The 16,994-nt window shown below is 42.0% G+C and overlaps 3 protein-coding genes across 3 annotated transcripts; all 3 read right to left on the bottom strand.

The window, feature by feature from the left end:
* Window positions 1-341: 341 nt before the first annotated feature.
* Window positions 342-8,032, bottom strand: LOC103971248 (indole-3-pyruvate monooxygenase YUCCA2). Its single transcript, XM_009385227.3, has 5 exons — window positions 7,920-8,032; window positions 1,764-5,392; window positions 1,008-1,256; window positions 793-915; window positions 342-708 (listed from the first exon to the last, which is right to left on the bottom strand). Exons 2-5 carry the CDS (start codon window positions 2,487-2,489, stop codon window positions 484-486), a joined length of 1,323 nt encoding a protein of 440 aa, XP_009383502.2. The 5' UTR covers window positions 2,490-5,392; window positions 7,920-8,032; the 3' UTR covers window positions 342-483.
* Window positions 8,033-8,673: 641 nt separating this feature from the next.
* Window positions 8,674-12,187, bottom strand: LOC103971249 (mitochondrial import inner membrane translocase subunit TIM17-2). Its single transcript, XM_009385229.3, has 2 exons — window positions 11,357-12,187; window positions 8,674-8,995 (listed from the first exon to the last, which is right to left on the bottom strand). The coding sequence occupies exon 1, from the start codon at window positions 12,117-12,119 to the stop codon at window positions 11,388-11,390; it is 732 nt and encodes a 243-aa protein (XP_009383504.1). The 5' UTR covers window positions 12,120-12,187; the 3' UTR covers window positions 8,674-8,995; window positions 11,357-11,387.
* Window positions 12,188-15,145: 2,958 nt separating this feature from the next.
* LOC135652568 (uncharacterized) lies at window positions 15,146-16,275 on the bottom strand. The gene has a single exon (XM_065173586.1). It carries the CDS (start codon window positions 16,241-16,243, stop codon window positions 15,197-15,199), a length of 1,047 nt encoding a protein of 348 aa, XP_065029658.1. The 5' UTR covers window positions 16,244-16,275; the 3' UTR covers window positions 15,146-15,196.
* Between the last annotated feature and the right edge of the window lie 719 nt (window positions 16,276-16,994).

Raw genomic sequence — 16,994 nt, forward strand, 5'->3', positions numbered from 1 at the left:
TTCCTTTGTAGGTATGTCAGTGTACTTGGGACCGCCACTTCCTCCTCCCTTCGTTCCTCAATCATTTCACCTTGGGAATCCTCACATGGTCTCGATTCCCCCACTGGATTCTGCTCTCTCTCTCTCTCTCTCTCTCTCTCTCTCTCTAACTATCATGTTGATGAAACGAGGTACTCTCTACTTTGGCCTTCTCAAGGCCGAAAGGAAGAGAGTTACGAGCAAACATGGTGAATAGGTCATTGAATCTACAACCTTTCAGCTTGTGAGGGGCATGAGATCATGGCGCAGTAGTGGTGGTCCTTAGAGAGGTGGACGTCTCAAGTCTCTAAGATCTTTGAGTCTCAGTTTGATTTGTCTGTTTTATTGCATTAGACATAAAACAAAGATTTTGACTCCAACAACTCTTTGTGGCAATATACGTCTGTACAGATAAGTTAGTCATTACATGATTCCCTCCTCCTGCAATCAACCCCTCAAAGCCTCTCATTCTTGCGCTTGTCGTGTTGGTGCGCATGCGAAGGCCATCGTCGTCTTCACTTCAGCCTTCCAGCATCGCTCGATGTCCTCGGCAATCCTCGTCGCGTCCAGGGAAGCACCCATCAACCCGCGTTTGGTGAATCCGACGGCGTAAAGCCCTCTCTCACCTTTCCAGCCATAGGGGAAGGCCCTCCTCGGCAGCCCATCCTTCTCCGAGAAGAACTCCTGCTCCTGCCCAACCAATGGCAATGTCGAATCACTACAATGACAGCACGCACCGGTTTCTCTGTGCGTATCGGATGGATGATGGCGTACCTTGAGCCAGTAGGGCACGTTGCTCTTGTAGCCAGTCGCTAGAACGACAGCATCGTATCCCTCCCATCTGCCGTCCGTGAACTCCGCTCCATGTTCCATGAGCTTCTTGATAGCAGGTCGCACCTGCATGCGGCGCAGGTAGAGACCGTGAGAACGAGGGTGAGAAGGATGAAAACGATGCAACCTGCCCGAGTTGTGGCGGGATGATGAACGACCTTGATGGCTCCCGATTTGATCTTCTCAAGGGTGCCGACGTCGAGGACCGGGGTCTTGCCGGAGCGCAACTTGAGCTCGAGCGGCCCGAGTTGCGGCCGCGGCAGGCCAAGCTTGGCTGTGTCTCCTAGCAGGAGACGGGCAGCGAGCAGCAGCAGTCGATCGACCGCGCGCACCGGCAGCCACCTGAGCAGCCACATGGATAAGCCGAAGGTGGAGCGTCCGAGTATCTCCCGTGGCAGGATGTGCACCTGCAGACGTCGAAGATTACAACCACGCAGATCAGAAAAAGGTGGGGGAATATTCGACACTAATCTTGGCAGGTGGAGTCTCCACATCCCCTCTCTCTCTCTCTCTCTCTCTATATATATATATATATATATATATATAGAGAGAGAGAGAGAGAGAGAGAGAGAGAGAGGATAAACTCATTCTTTTTCTTGTCAGTATTGGAGTTAGAAGAGCCTGCTTCTTGGATGAGGCAACTGAGAACGCGAGAATTTGGTTAAAGATATTTAGCAGTGGAGCAAAAGTAGCGTCTTTGTTTGCATGCCAAAGAACTAGTCATTTAACGCGCTTTGCCGGTGATTAGTGACAGTGCCATTAACCACATAGTCAAAAGGTATTAGTAATTTAACACCACATATGAACTTAATGATTTGCTATTCCTATCGAACGACAGAATGTGGTATGCATGCAGAAGCTACAGAAAAGAATATGTAAATGGAAGGAAGAGAAATACGTATTACGAAGCTCACCGAGTCCCTGACGACGATGGTGGGGTGGGCACCGTGGTGGCAGAGATCCAAGCAGACCTCCATGCCGGAATTGCCGCAGCCGACGACGAGGACCCGCTTGCCGCGGAAGGCGTCGCCGCTCTTGTACAGGCTCGTGTGCAGGATGGGCCCCTTGAAGTCCCCTGCGCCGTCGAAACCTGGCACCACCGCCTCCGCGTTCTCCCCGGTGGCCACCACCAGCCACCGGCACATGTACTCCCTGCCGCCCTCCTCCCTGCCCTGATTGACCACCGCCGTCTTCACCCTCCAGAATCCGACCACCGCGTCGTACTCGGCGGCGACGACCGCCTCGTCGAAGCGAGGCCGGATGCCGAACTCCCGGGCGTAGGCGTCGAGGTAGGCCACGAACTGCTGCTTGGTGGGGTAGGTAGGGAACCACGAGGGGAACGGCATCAGCGGCAGCTCGCAGAACTTCTTGGGGAGGTGCAGGCGGAGGCGGTCGTAGGCCTTGAGCTGCCACAGCGAGGCGACGCAGTTGGCGCGCTCGAGGACGACGCACGGGATTCCCTTCTTCTTGAGGCAGGCGGCGACGGCCAGCCCGGACGGGCCGCCGCCCACGATGATCGGCCCCAGCACCCATATGCACTTCCCGTCGATCTCGACAGGGTTCACCGCCACCTTACGGCCGTCTCCGGCGTAGAATGGGTCATGGACTCGTTTGCATTCGGCTTCTCGCCAACGCTTCATGAAGCTAAAGATCTGGCGAGGAGTGGGGTCGGCAGTGGCGCGCACGGAGACCACCAATGATCTTCTCTTCACAAGGATTCCATGGTTGGCTCCTGCACTGGTATAAGTAGAAGTAGGAGGGAGAGGAGAGAGAGAGAGAGGAGAGTGGATCCGGAGGATGTTGGTGCTCAACAGATGAGAAGGATTCTTCTGCTCTTATCCAAAAATGAGTTAGGCTGAGAGAAAGAAGCGGGACTTCTCCTACTCTTATGGGGAAGGCCTCAACGCTGGCATTAGATCAGCTGCAGAGGTGAGGAGATAGTGAAGAGCGAGTGAGAGGTTGTGGCGAGCTAATTATACAGATGCAGCTCTGCCATCTCCAATCTCTCTCGTCATCAATCACCATCACCACTACTATAACTCACATGTTATGAACAAAGCTCAAGCATCCATTAATTTTGTTCTCATTCCTCTTTTTTTATTTTTTGTTCTTTTCTCCTTTAATTGTGGGTTTCACTCGACATTCTCTTAATTATTATGGCGTAAATGTTGCCTAACCCCACAACATTATTGACCACCAATGGATCTACCACACATATATCGAGATCATATGAGCTGGAATCACTAGTTTAAAATGCTTGTCCTTACTGAGTTATAATCATTATAAGACTGAATTGTGGTATTTTCATTATTAGGTAAGTATAATCAACCAACAGCATTTTCTAGTTTAATCACAATGGGAATAATTTATTGCTGCAACAGGAAATAGATGAGAGGAGACACAAAAAGTGGTAGGAAATAAATTTGCTGACATTTGATGCACATAAAGCTGTGTGGACGATCACTCGCACATGAAAATTGTTGAGACACAAGGTTTAGGCACAAACCTAACCAACTTGTACTGCTACTACTACTACTACTACCACCTCATTTCAGTTAATAGAAGAATATATATTGTGATGTTACAGATGTAGCACAAAGTCTATGAATCCACCCATGAATTTTTAAGGCAGGCAATTTAGTGCTACTCAAATTGATAAAAATGTTCCATCAGAAGATGATCATAAGACTAAGGTGAAAAGACATGGCCAACTTATTTGGGAAACTGTATCAGTTAAGACACTGGGAATATATATTATGCGAAGCTACCAATCTGTCTGTATATATTAAAACATATCACACTCAGAAAGCTGCAACAAAGCTACATCTATAGATTAAACATCTATCTTGTGAAAAGCTTTCAAAGTGCGGCTGTTTAGTGTAAAATAAAGCACACTTACATGAGTGATTAGAGTTTATAATGCTGTGTTGTGGGCCTCTTCCATATTGATTTGAGTTCATGATGTTTTTCTTTTTCTTTTTCTTTTTTTTGTGGGACCTTTCACCTTAAAAACAAATGTTGTGCTGTGTGTGATGGAATACAAAGATACTCCATCAAGCCTTTATTTATTTATTTGTGTTTTTTTAATTTTTTGGGAGAGAACATTCTCCATCAAACTAGGTTATCAAGGTTGACTTGAGAACAGCATTGTCCTTGTCTGGGAAATTCTTTGATGTTTCGAGAGAAAGGAAGTGAAGCACCCAAGGAGCTTCTTTGGCTGTGCATTTGGATGTTCATTTGGATGTCCATCAAACTTTAATACACAAAGAATACCAAAAATTGCCCCAAATTCTCTAGAATGGATAGTGTTTTGGTTACATCATGTTGGATCGAGAGAAATGTATAATCCCAACTATGCCTTGGTGAAATAACACTAAAGATCAGAATGCCACTAGATAGAAGATGGAACACAGGTAAACGATAACAAGAGAGAAGAGAGAGAGAGAGATTAGTCGCATAAAGCATATAAGATTAATCTAGTTTAGTCATCAATAAGTTGTCCTCGACAAGCAACATTTTTTTTTTTCAAAAGTGGTAAGTTCAAAAAAAAAAAAAAGGCTTATTGGATGAGGGTTCGACCGTCAATCTTTTATAAGTGGATCATCAGGTGTACTATCATCAAACCAGTATATGTAAAAAATAAATAAAAAAATTATAGGATGGGATTTCAATTACTAGACAGCTAATAAATGGATTTGGTACACTACCACTAATCAAGAAACAACATTGATTGATTAGTGCTACAGCCTGCTAGTATATAGTTGAGTTAGAATACACAAAAAAAATTGAATATAAGGTTGATCAACACCATTGAGAATAATCTAGTAAACCAAAGAAGTGGTTTTGATAGCCATCATAACAAATGCTAGCCTGGTTATTAATTTACACAATCAAGTTTGATTATTAATTTTCAGCACAAGTACTCCACCGAGTACTAAATGCCCATGTGCAATCATCTACGCCATAGAGTTCGAATTAAAAAAGGTTTGAAATAAGAAATTACCAACAAATGTCTTTCTCTTTTAGTTCAAAATTCAATCTTTCTTATATCTTAAATCAGTTTTCCATCTTTAACTCATGATTTACCTTATTGGTCCATACCATTGTATCGATCGACTGTCGATACGATACATACCAACATATGATACGATGGAAGATACCAACAGAATGATATATCCCACTCATATTGATCTTCTATTAGACCGATATATACCATCCATACCGAACAGTACATCGAGATATATGACAAATCTCGCTTTAACTTTGTTGCTTCTCATTTATTACTCTATTCCTTTTATGTCTTCGTTTAGTAATGACTTAGGACTAAGTAACTATGCAAATTACTCTTATTAAATAAATAGGCTAAATGGCAGAGAAAATGTTATGATATGAATACACTTTTTTAGGTTCCTTATGTGTACCTAAGAATGAATGTCATAGTACTCGTAAATGATAGGATGGAACGAAATTAGTACCTTTGCCAAGTGCGCCAAATGTCAAGCTCAGGCTGTTTGTTGCTATTATTTAATGAAGAACACCTTTCCTGCAGTAATGTTAACATAAGATCAAGAACCAATCTTCTCTTTGAGACTGTAAGACAAGCTCCTATTTATGTACTCATATTCTCTTATTTATCAAGCAAGCCCACCAAGACAAGATAGAATTAGGTTTATCATTGACTTCAGAAAATTCAGCTGAGTTCAGTCATTGCAGGGTGTAAAACAGAGATGAGAAAAAGCTGTGCTCTTGATCAATACGTTGTTGTTAACAAGGTGAAAGCATCAAGTCTTAATTAACCATCTGTAGCTCAAAGATCATTTTCACAAGTCATATTTTTGAGAAGTGATATTACACACACCTTTTCAGCTTCATTACATCTTTTTTTCTTGCTTCTGTTTAAAGTAGGTATAAGTTGCCTAAAAAGCACATGAAGAGCAAAGTTAACCAACTCAAATGGCAAATAGAAATACAAACTAGTGGGGTGAACCAAGCCTAGATTAGATAAAGTGCATAGAATTTTCAATCTAACATGTTGGATGGAAATAAAAACATCACCTCAAAACACACTAAAGGTCTGTTTAAAATGCATAAACCCGAGTTAATAATTGTATAATTCAATATTCATCGTACCGTAGCATATTGTCCGGTACAAGCAATACGTATTGATCCGATAGGAGACCAATATGATGATACATGCCGATTTGTCAGTATGTCTAATCATACCATGCATTGATATATCGATACAGTTCGATATGTACTGTATCAATGAACCGATTGATATATATTTATACAAATCGATAAAACGAGTCATGGTATAATCATCTAGCTCTATCTACGATCACATTCATCCTTTTTAACTTTTAATGTGGGACAAACTTTAGTGTCTCGTCCCATAACTTGAAAGACCTCCGAGTTCTTTTGTATAACATGGCTGTACTTTTCAAATAACAATTCACTTCCAACATTCATTGTGAATCATCTTAAGCTAAACAATGAGTCAGTTTGAAAGAGCTAACTAGTAGAAAAACATCACAAATGTGTGGAGCATCTTAATAAAGTTTGATGATGAGTGTTACTGAAGATGTGCTTTATAAACTAGAAGAGGACATAACTTTGATGACAACATTGCAGAATAAGACTCTCTCTTTCGTATCAAAGCAGAACAATGGTGTTTTGTACCACGCTTAAACCATAGGTTGTTTTCTTCGGAAAGGTACAACTCTTGGCCACCAGGAAGACATTAATGTGATTATTTAGTTGCAGAAGTTGCAATATAAAGGTACTCTAGTAAGGCTGAACAAAGACTTCAAGTGACAAGATAAACAATTGACTTACAACAATAACACCTTAAATTTGAACTCAATTAGTTGCCCAACCTTTCAGTGGCTAATATATATATATATATATAAAAGCTGAGGCACAATGTGTGTACTTGAAGATTTGGGCAACACCATAAATTCAATTAGTTGCCCAAATTTTTCATATGATTTCCATCATATACTCCCATCCAATCAACATCATTTCATCCACAAACTATCAGTAGGCAGGGACGATTAGACCCAGCACCACTTGAGTTCATTATAATGACACTCGAGTGATTAGATAGCCTAAAGAATGCAACTTTTCCATGATTTTCTTGGCCATAGCACTTTCATAATATACCAAACATTCTAATAGTACTTCCTCCACAAGACACAATAAAACTCTTCTACTCGTGGCAATTCTAATCCAGGATGGCCATTAAGGGCAAGTGGGTTGCAAGGAGAACCCGTTAATCTCAAATCAAGAGCGAGGAAAAAGAAGCATGATTTCTAGATGCCGCCAACTTTAGAGACTGAGGAAATAAATTACAAAGTACCATGGTGGAGAAGTTGGCAAGCTTGTCCCACTGCAGCAAATGTAATGAGAGGTTCATTTCAGGAATCATTATTAGAAAATGCAATTTACAACGGAAGTGCGGTGGACTTGAAGAAGAAATCAAGGTGTACAGAACTTAGAAGAAGGATCCAAATAAGGAACTCAAGATCTAGTAGTTCAATGTTCAGCTGATAACAAGAGAAGAGAAACAAATGCAGCAGCTCTAAGACTGATGTTACAGTGCAAACTAAGAAACCAGGATGTTTATCTTTGAAGCAGGAATCGTAGCAGCCAAAATGTTGTTCAAGATCAATATACTCTCAGTCCCCTACTTTCCTAATCAAACTAAACTAGGAGAATAATCTACAACAGTGATCTAATTAGGTAAGAGAGACAAGCAACCACTGATGATTCACATTACACATCTGTGATGCCTTTAGGACCTACCTACCAATAACATCCCCTGTTTCTGACCACAGATTTTGGGGATCCTGGTAATGCTCAATAATGTAGCAAAGACTCCTTGCCACGTGGGAGTCATGGGATACAGCTATATTGGCTAGCATTTGCCAAACAGATGATTTGATCATAAAAATGGAAGAATAGGCAGGCTCTCACTATGCTAGTTCAGAGAGAGAGAGATTGGGCAGGCAGAATACTGACCTCTACTTTCCTGACAAAGTCCTAAAGAATGACAATAATTTTAAGCTTACTCAGGAAGGAGGTGGTGCACCCCAGGAGTCCTGATCCAATGTGCAGCTAGGCAAAAACAAGGAAGTAGAAGAACACCCTGAGCACTGCACATAATAATGTCCAAATAGCAAACGAAGTACCTAGAGAAAGGAAAAAAAGAAGAATGTCACACTTTCTCGATATGACTCCTGATTAAACTAAGTCAACAATGGTAAGTGAAAGATGTCAGTAAAAAATGTAGAGTTAATACCATGTTGTTGCAAACTTATCTGACATCATTCAATGAAAGTATTTCTGAAACTAAATAACTACAACCAACATTACCAAATAATATCTAATAAGTTTAAATCAGTGTGACAAATATGAATTATTAAACCCAGATTTCCTACTACAACTTGTGCCATAGCAAATGTTGGAAATCCTTTGAGCTTATGCTCCCATGAGTCAGGCTCCCAAACAAACACATGATCTTATGATCCTAAGAACTGAAGCTACAAGTTCTCTAGACTGGGACTTTGAATCCTTATGTTACTCCACACAGTCAGCCAGCATATCATGTCCATCACCCGGCAGCCTTAGCAATGCATATATAATAGACTTATCAAAGGTTGAAGGTTCAAAACCTCAACTGATACATTTTTTAAAGTTACCAACTAGTAAAAACTTTGATTTTGATAGTATATCGCAAGATACTGGATTCGTATCTCACCTTTTGTCACTTACCCTTTGCAAAAATCTCATGTCTACTAGTCAAGATCATAGCACAATCACTCCTTGAGCCACAGAAAGGGAGCATATATACATACAAACACACTCAGCTGAGTTTTCCCATGGCTTCATATAATACATAGAAAAACATATTCTAGAATCCTCACAAAATGGTCCAACTGTCATTTTAGCATATAAAACATTAGCTAACTAGGATGATAACGTTCAGCCATCTTGTAGGGCAGGTAGTGTTCAAGCTGAGTAGCAGGCTGTTGCCAGTTTTGTGTTTGTGAAGACTTCAAATACAAAGATGCAAGTTACTGCTCTAGTGCTGTCGCCTTCAGGTGCCAAATTATTAATACTCACAGCTTATCCATGATCAGATCCCCTACAAAACCAAAAATGGCAAAAACAAAATTAATGCTCCCATGAGAACAAACAAAATTTTGTTCCTAAAAATGCAGCACCTGTGCCAGTGCATGCATATGATCTCTGGTTGCCACATGGGCGATCAATATTAGGACCACGATACCAAACATAAAAAAGAAATCCTGATGCATCTTGGAATCCAAATGAAAATGTAATACCGTTATCAAAACACTAGTAAAACTCCATTCATCATTATGTAGACAATAGATTGAACCACTGAATCAGTTAGGCTCTACTCTTACCAAATAGTACATTTGCTGATATCACAAAATCACAATATCTATTATAAGACAACCAGGACCTTCCACTTTATTTTTCACTTTGAGGGCAGCATCATTGAGCAAATGATAAACCTGACAACATCTTTTTGCAAATAAAAAGCATGTGGCCATTATTTTAAATCTTTAACCTGTTACTTCTAGTGTGCAGTATATAGGTAATCCATCCACAAGTACATACTTTTGGTACACTTCATACTATATGGTCCCGATCATTGTTCCACAGCTATATGTACTCGGTAACTGAAGAACATGGCAACTTCATCCTAAAAGCCCAAAACTACCAAACAGGTAGTGACATTCCTACTAAGGTTTGGAAGAGTTTAGGAGACCAAGATATAATTTGGATGAATAGCTTATTTAACAAAATTTTGAGACTTTGAAAAAATATCTTGTGAATAGAAGAGAAGCTTTTAACACCAATTTATAAAAAATAAGGGTGATATCTAGCACTGTGCTAATTATTGATGAATTAGGATTATGGACCACACAATACAACCTACGGAAAGAGTGCTTGAAAGTCAAATAAGATGTGAAACAAATATCTTTGAAAGTCAATTTGGTTTTATGCATAAAGGATCAATAACAATTAAGGTTACTTATTTATTAAAACAATTATTGAGAAAGTATAAAAAGAAAATAAATTTGTATATGCTTTTTATTCATTTAGAGAATGCTAAAGTTCCTAGAAATTTATTATAATGGATTTAAAATAATATATATCTACTAATTTTATTGATGTTATAAAATGTAATCAATAGTGTTAGAATTATAGAAAGTGTCTAGTGAATTTTCTATTAGCATAGAACTTCATCGAAGATCCACGTTAAATCCTTACAAATCAATAATGCACAAACTTACCAATCATGTATGCTATAGACCTCCTAGGCATATATTTTATTTGTTAATAATATTGTTGTAGTGAAAGAAAATCTAAATAGAGTTAATTCTATAATTGAGTTATGTAGAAGTCATTAAAGCTCTTAGAAAAGGAGAACTAAGATCGAGTATATATTATGTAATTTTACTAATAATACAAATAAATAGGAGTTTGACGGATTGAAACCCTATTTTCATTCTTGTGATTGCTCGCTTCTCCTTGTAGTCGCCACCTCCTCTTCAGACACTTCCCCATCTCCTCTTCATCTGGTACCGTAGCTCCTCACTATCACCGCCTCTTCAACGATGATTCCCTCCCTAGCGACCATAGCTCCTCGCTGTCGCTCCTCCCTGCATCCATGTGCAGCCCTCCGATCGTGGCATCTCTCCCTCCACAGCCGTCCCCATCAAGCCTCCTTAATACCCCCTATCTCCTCCATGCTTCTCCCATTTCCTACTCTCCTTCCCACCTGCTATCTCTCTCCCTCCCCCGTAGCCGCCCTGTTGAGCTTCCATAATACCCCTATCCCCTTCCCTCCTCTTTCGTCCCTCTTGTTGTCTCTCCCCCTCCTTCGCCATCACCCCTATGGAGCGTCCCCGACAACACCCTCCCCATTCCCTCCTGCATGCTTCTCTCCCCTTCCCACAATCTCCTTCCCTCCTACTGGAGGAAGTTTATGCTGGCGAAAGGAATTGAAAACCAATCCCATGCCTTACATTAACTAGTTTATCTCTTTTATGTTTTCTCTTGTCGCTACTTCCTGTGATAGACTAGAATGCAAAGAATAACTAGAACTAGAAGACTTATGATAACTAATTGTTTAAAGTTGTGACACCTTTCTATTTCCTATATTTTCAAGAAAGTGCTTCAATAAGAGTGCAACAACCATGAACTATTGAACAAGTGCTACGTAATAAACCAAGCTTCCTGTGGCGGTAACTTAGGTAAGCAGGCATAGTAAAGAATATATGTACAAGTTATATCCACCAAAGGAAAAGGCTGTCAATACAAATAAAAGAATGGAGTAGAAAGCCAATGTTGAAAGAACACAGAAGAGACAAAGATATACTTTTCAATAAGCTACATAAAATGCATATGCCCATTTTATGACTAGAATTCATTTGGTCCCAAATAAATAGTGTAGAACAGATCACAAACTCACCTGTTTCCTGCAAAATCCTCCCTAGCTTCATCTACTTATAGTCGAAGTTCGGAATAGGTGTGCTAGGTTTATCAAAGCTCTCCAACACCTCCGTCTTGCTGCCACCACTTTCGCTCTTTGCCTCATTCTCTTGTTGTTTCTTCCCACCACCAAAGATACCCCCGAACCAAGATGAAGAAGATGATGACGATGACAAAGTAGAAGAAGAAGAAGACGTCGTGCCGAGGGGCTCTGCTCGGTAAGCCGTCTGCTGGAACCCCAGAGTGGAAGCAGAGGCCGCGGCGGTGATATTGGGCGGGACGACTGGGGCATTGGGGTCCTCCAACACGGGGGGCAGGTTCTGGGGAGCGCTTAGAACGCGGTTGAGCATGATCCCGGCGCCCTCAATGAGGGCCAGGAGGATGCCACCAAAGAGAGCGGAACGAGCGGCGGAGCCGGGACCCTGGCGCATCTGGAGGAAGCCTCCGGTAGCGGCGCCGGCGAGAATGGAATTCCAGGGGTCCTCCTTCTGACGGAGGTAGACCATGGAGCAGTCGAAGGCAGAGAAGAGGCCGCCCCAGACGGCGAAGCTTCCACCGACGCGGGGGGCGTTCATGCGGACGGCCTGAGAGCCGCCGGCCAGGCGCTCGCCGTTCGGGAAGTTGTAGAGGCCTTTGATGAAGTGGAAGACAGAGCCCCCCACCGCGCCCATCGCGAACGCTCCGCCCACGTCGTCCAGTATCCGATCCGGGCACGGCTCCCGCGACGTCTCCGGCGTCCCCATCGCCGGCTTCCTCCTCCTCCGACCCTATCTAAAACCCTACCTCCGAAAAGAAACCCAAGGAAGCGGTTGTCGCACGACCGCACACCACGAATATATGACTACGGCGGTGAGCGAATCCGACCCGGTGATAGTATTGGACTGGGCCGGTTCGACCAAGACAGGATCGGTCCAAGAACACCACGGCCGAGAAATCCAATCCTGAGAATATTATATTTTTCATTATTATTTTTATTTTGAAAAAGAAAAGTTCTATGAAGAGAATAGGCAACAACTGAAACCTCTAACTTATATGTTTTGTAAATGTTCTATAAATTAATTTTCTTTTTAGTTTTGAAATTTCCTGAAATTCTTAGGATCTTGTCTATGTTTTCCCATTTTTACAATGTTATATATATTTAAAAAAATTTTGAAACTATGATACTATGATATTAAAAATCTTATTTGGTTTGCAAAAAGACTAGTAAAGAATTAATGTATAATATGATTAACATTAAGCATATGAACTGAAAAGCACTCTTAGCTCAAATGGATTTATGAAGTGGACTTTACATAGTTAGGATATTATGATTTTTATTTTTTTTATAGATAATTACTTCTTAACTAAAAAAGAAAATATATGGCTTGATAATGACTAAATGGTTCATGTAAATCGTTAAAAGTTACTATCATAATTTTTTTGACCCCCCAAAACAAACACCTTTTTTCTTTTGTGATTGCTCTCTCTCTTGTTGTTCTACCTATCTACCATTGAGAATGAAATAGTAATACTAATTTTATAAATAGGTATATGATGCAATAACATTAAGTATATAACATAATAAAATTAATATTTATTATCGATCGGCATGTGAATCCTAATCACTAACACATGACTCCAGATCAATTAAGTCACGTAAGTTATACAGGGAATCAAGACATCAAAAGTCTGTGTTTCCCATCCATCTTTAGGCTTCGAGCAATTTCTCTATGAAGATTTCCTAAAGTTCTTAAGCAGAAACATCCAATCATAGGGCAGGAGAATTACATGTCGAGTGTTCTATAAAGCTGCATCCAGCAGAAGTCGTCAGCTCAGAAAAGACATGCAGCTTCATAAGGAGAAGAAGAGAAGAAGAGAGAGGAACCCATTAAGTCCTTGAGATAAGATCAGTTGATAAGAGTGAAAACATTACAAGAAAAAGAAGGTTACATGAGGCACCGATCCATCCACCCACACCGCCCAGTTAAGCCTGTTTCAACTGATGACAGACAGCTGAGGCACACAGCACCACTGCATTCTTCTTTCTTCTTCTTGAGTTGCCCATTCTAGTACACAGGCGATGTCGGCAAAAAAAAGCTGCTGCCATTAATTACCCTGTCTCCATTTGCCGCCTGTCAACCCCTCTCTCTCTCTCTCTCTCTCTCTCTCTCTGTATCCCCGAAGCTTTGGTGGCTGTGTCTACGTAACCGATGAAACGTTCCTCTCCTCTGAAGAAATAGCTGACAACTTGGGAGGACGAAGCCACAGTATTATGCATCTGGTTCCAGTATCCCCTCTGCAAACAAGCATTCTCTGTGAGCAGAGCAGAGCATGACAGCTTTTTACTGGCTGCAATTATCCCCATTTTTTACACGAAAATATTTCGTCTGGTTATTCTAATTGATTCAATAAAAACCAGAAAGACAAAGAGTACTTGTCCTTTGCTTTTGCAAGGGTCCTTTTGTTTCCACATGCACATTACTCATTCTAATTGAAAAGGTTTTAGTTCTCTTGTTGGGTCTCATTCAAATTCAAGTCATATCAACTTTCCTGCGATGTTTTCTTCCATGTTTTACAGCAAAGTTTAAAGTACGTGTGGTGCTAGATTCTCGTCCAACACTTTGAATATAATTTCATCAGGAAAGCGGCAACGTAGCTGTTTGATAACCAAGCACTCACTGTGGAAGCTTGCGCTAAATGCAACGCATTGACTTGCTCTTGTATGTGAAGGTTGCAGGTTACAGGCACTGTGGGAAGATGAGGCATGTTGGAATGGAGATAGCTTGTCTTGTCTATGAGCCTCGCAGCTACTTTGCTTAGAGAGAGAGAGAGAGAGAGAGAGAGAATCTAGCTTGCTTTAGACTGCGGACAAGAAAGATTAGGGCCATAAAGTTTGATGGGTACATCATTCTTACAAAACAATAGGAAGGGAACAAACTTTTGGTACATGACTTTGGAAGTCATCCTTGAGTCTGTACCTATTCCAGTAATATCTATAAGCCAAGCATCCATATGCTGGATTCAGAGTAAAAGCAGAACAATGTTACTTTTCTGCACCAGAATTCCTCAAGGCTTCAACATCCCTAGCCTTCTTCTTCCTTCTTCGGCTCCCATGGAATCCAAAACCATCCTGATATATGCAGTAGGATAGAGAACATAGACAGGGAAGAAACACAGCAGAGTTGGGAATTACTCGAGGTGTTGAAGGTCGACCTTCTTATGCATGCAGGAGATCATCCAGCACCATTTAATTATTGTTTCATCTGTAAAGATTCTTGGACTGGAGGCAACGTAGCTGCTTGATAACCAAGCAAGCACTTCAAGTAAGGCATTGACTTGCTAGTCTATGTTAAGCTTGCAGGTTATAGCTAGGCACTGTGGGAAGATGAGGCTTGTTAGAGAGAGCTTGCCTCGTCCATGGACGAAGCAGCTAGAGAGATGAGAATCTAGCTTGCTTTAGACTAAAGTTAAGGGCGCCACAGTTTGATGGGTACATCATCCTTTCAGAACAACGAGGGAACAAACGTTCGGTACATGACTTCGTACCTAATTCTATACATATTTATCAGCTAAGCATCCATATCAGAGTAAAAGTAGACCAATGTTACGTTATTGCACCAGAATTCCTCAAGGCTCCAACATCTTCCCTCTTTGGCTCCCATGAAGAGTAGAAGTGATCCATTAATACCAGCTCAAGCTCCAAACCATGGGGTAAACAGAAATGGAGAAGGAAACACAGCAGAGTTGAATGGTTCTCGGAGGACTGATGAACATGATTAGGATTACATCAGAAGATAAGACACTGCGATAGATAGCATTCGGTGACTTGAATTAGCAGAACTCAGTGACCAAAAAGAACAACCCAGATGTCGGAGAAAGCCTGCAGGATAAGTGGATGGAGATGGGAAGAGTTCAAGGACAGGTAGGACTGCAGCAGGCACTCCAAATCTTGGGCGCCGAAGATTTGCCGTTCGGTGATCATCTCCACCATGGAGCTGCGGAAGTCGTTGTAAGGATCGCTCGACCGCTTCACCACGGCGAAGCCTTTCTTCTCTTTCCTGCCTGCCGGAGAGCTGACGGAGAGCAAGCGCTGAAACCCCTTGCAGACTCCCCAAGCCTCGCGCTTCCTCCCTCGTCTTCTGTCCCACTGGGGTTTCTTTACGTTCTTGTTCTTCTTCTTGGACGTCGGCCTCTGGTAGAACTCGGAGGAGTCGGAGGAGAAGCTCCGCGATGAGAAGAGCATCTCCGTCTCCTCTTCCTCGACTTCCCTTCCTTCGCTGCTAAAGAATCCATCTCCGTCATTGTTGCTCTCCATCGACGAAGAGCAGTTGAACCCATAGCTGTTGGACGCAAGCCTCTTCTTCTTCTTCCTCTTGACCACCTTTATCTCCTTCGTTTCTTCTTTCATGGCTCCATTAAAGCAGTAGTAGTAGTAAGAACTGTTCGAGGGGGAAGAAGGGGAAGCCGGAGGGCACGTTCTCCCCTCCCACGCGCCGGTCTCATAGTACCCACCCGTCTCCCTAACTCTCCTCTCCTTCTTCCTCGCCTTCAGATCCTTCCACTTCTCATTCCTCATCATCAATCGAGAAGATTGCTCACACTCGACCGCACGCGTCGGCCGGCAGCCGCTGCAGACGCCCACCGTATTATGCCTGAGACGATCGTTCGGTACAGGGAAAGAGAGTGGACGACCGAGGCTGCGGTCTCGACGGCAAGGCACGAAGACGGGTTCAAGGACAGCATCGTCGAGGAGGGCCCGAGTAGAGGCGGTGGAGCTCAGATTGGTCGAGACGGAGGTGGAAGGCTTGCAGGAGGACCGGAACATGCGAGCGAGTCGTTGAGTGAGCTTACCACCACCATTCTTCTTGCTGCTTCTGTTGCTCTCCATGTCCTTCCTTCGCTCTCTGGTGCTCACATACCGAAAGGAGATGGTGTGAGAGAAGAGCGAGGGAGGTGCACCACCATTTATAAGGCTTGAGATGTGGGGTTAGATGCGAGTGGGGAATCCATGATGGATATGGGGATCTTATATTATCGGCTAATAATTGTCGTGGTGGATGCTTGCAGCAACATGCGGGCCCTACCATCATTGTGAGATCAGTCCTCGCGAGGACACAGACTCCCTCGTAAGGGACAGATACATCAGTAAGTCTTCCTACAACGACGCGGCTTGTAGCTCGTTGATCCATCAACAGGAACAGGAAAGTTCAAGTAATCCTCTCCTGTTTGGCATGCTATCAACTTCAGCCTAATCTCTACGAAAACAACAATGAAAACGAAGAAGATACGAATGTTGGGTAGATAAGATCCATTTTCATGAAAGATGCGGCAATATACATTTCTTGAATAGACTATTATTCAGTATGGTTTATGCATAAATAAGAATGAAGATTAGGCAAATATGATTCACCCATTTATAGTCTTCAAATTTGGTCTAATAAATTTTATATCAAGAATATTAGTCCGTTGATGATGTATCAAAACCACTTACAGTTATTGAGAATTCGAAACCTCATCCGATGAATTTTTACTCGAAATATATTGGTCTGCTAATAGCGTATCATATTCACTTATCAAATGTTATGGTTTAAAATTATGTTTAATAAATTTTTATACCGAAAAGATTACTTATGTACCTC

This window comes from Musa acuminata, chromosome BXJ3-11, assembly GCF_036884655.1.
Source record: "Musa acuminata AAA Group cultivar baxijiao chromosome BXJ3-11, Cavendish_Baxijiao_AAA, whole genome shotgun sequence".
Lineage (NCBI taxonomy): Eukaryota > Viridiplantae > Streptophyta > Magnoliopsida > Zingiberales > Musaceae > Musa > Musa acuminata.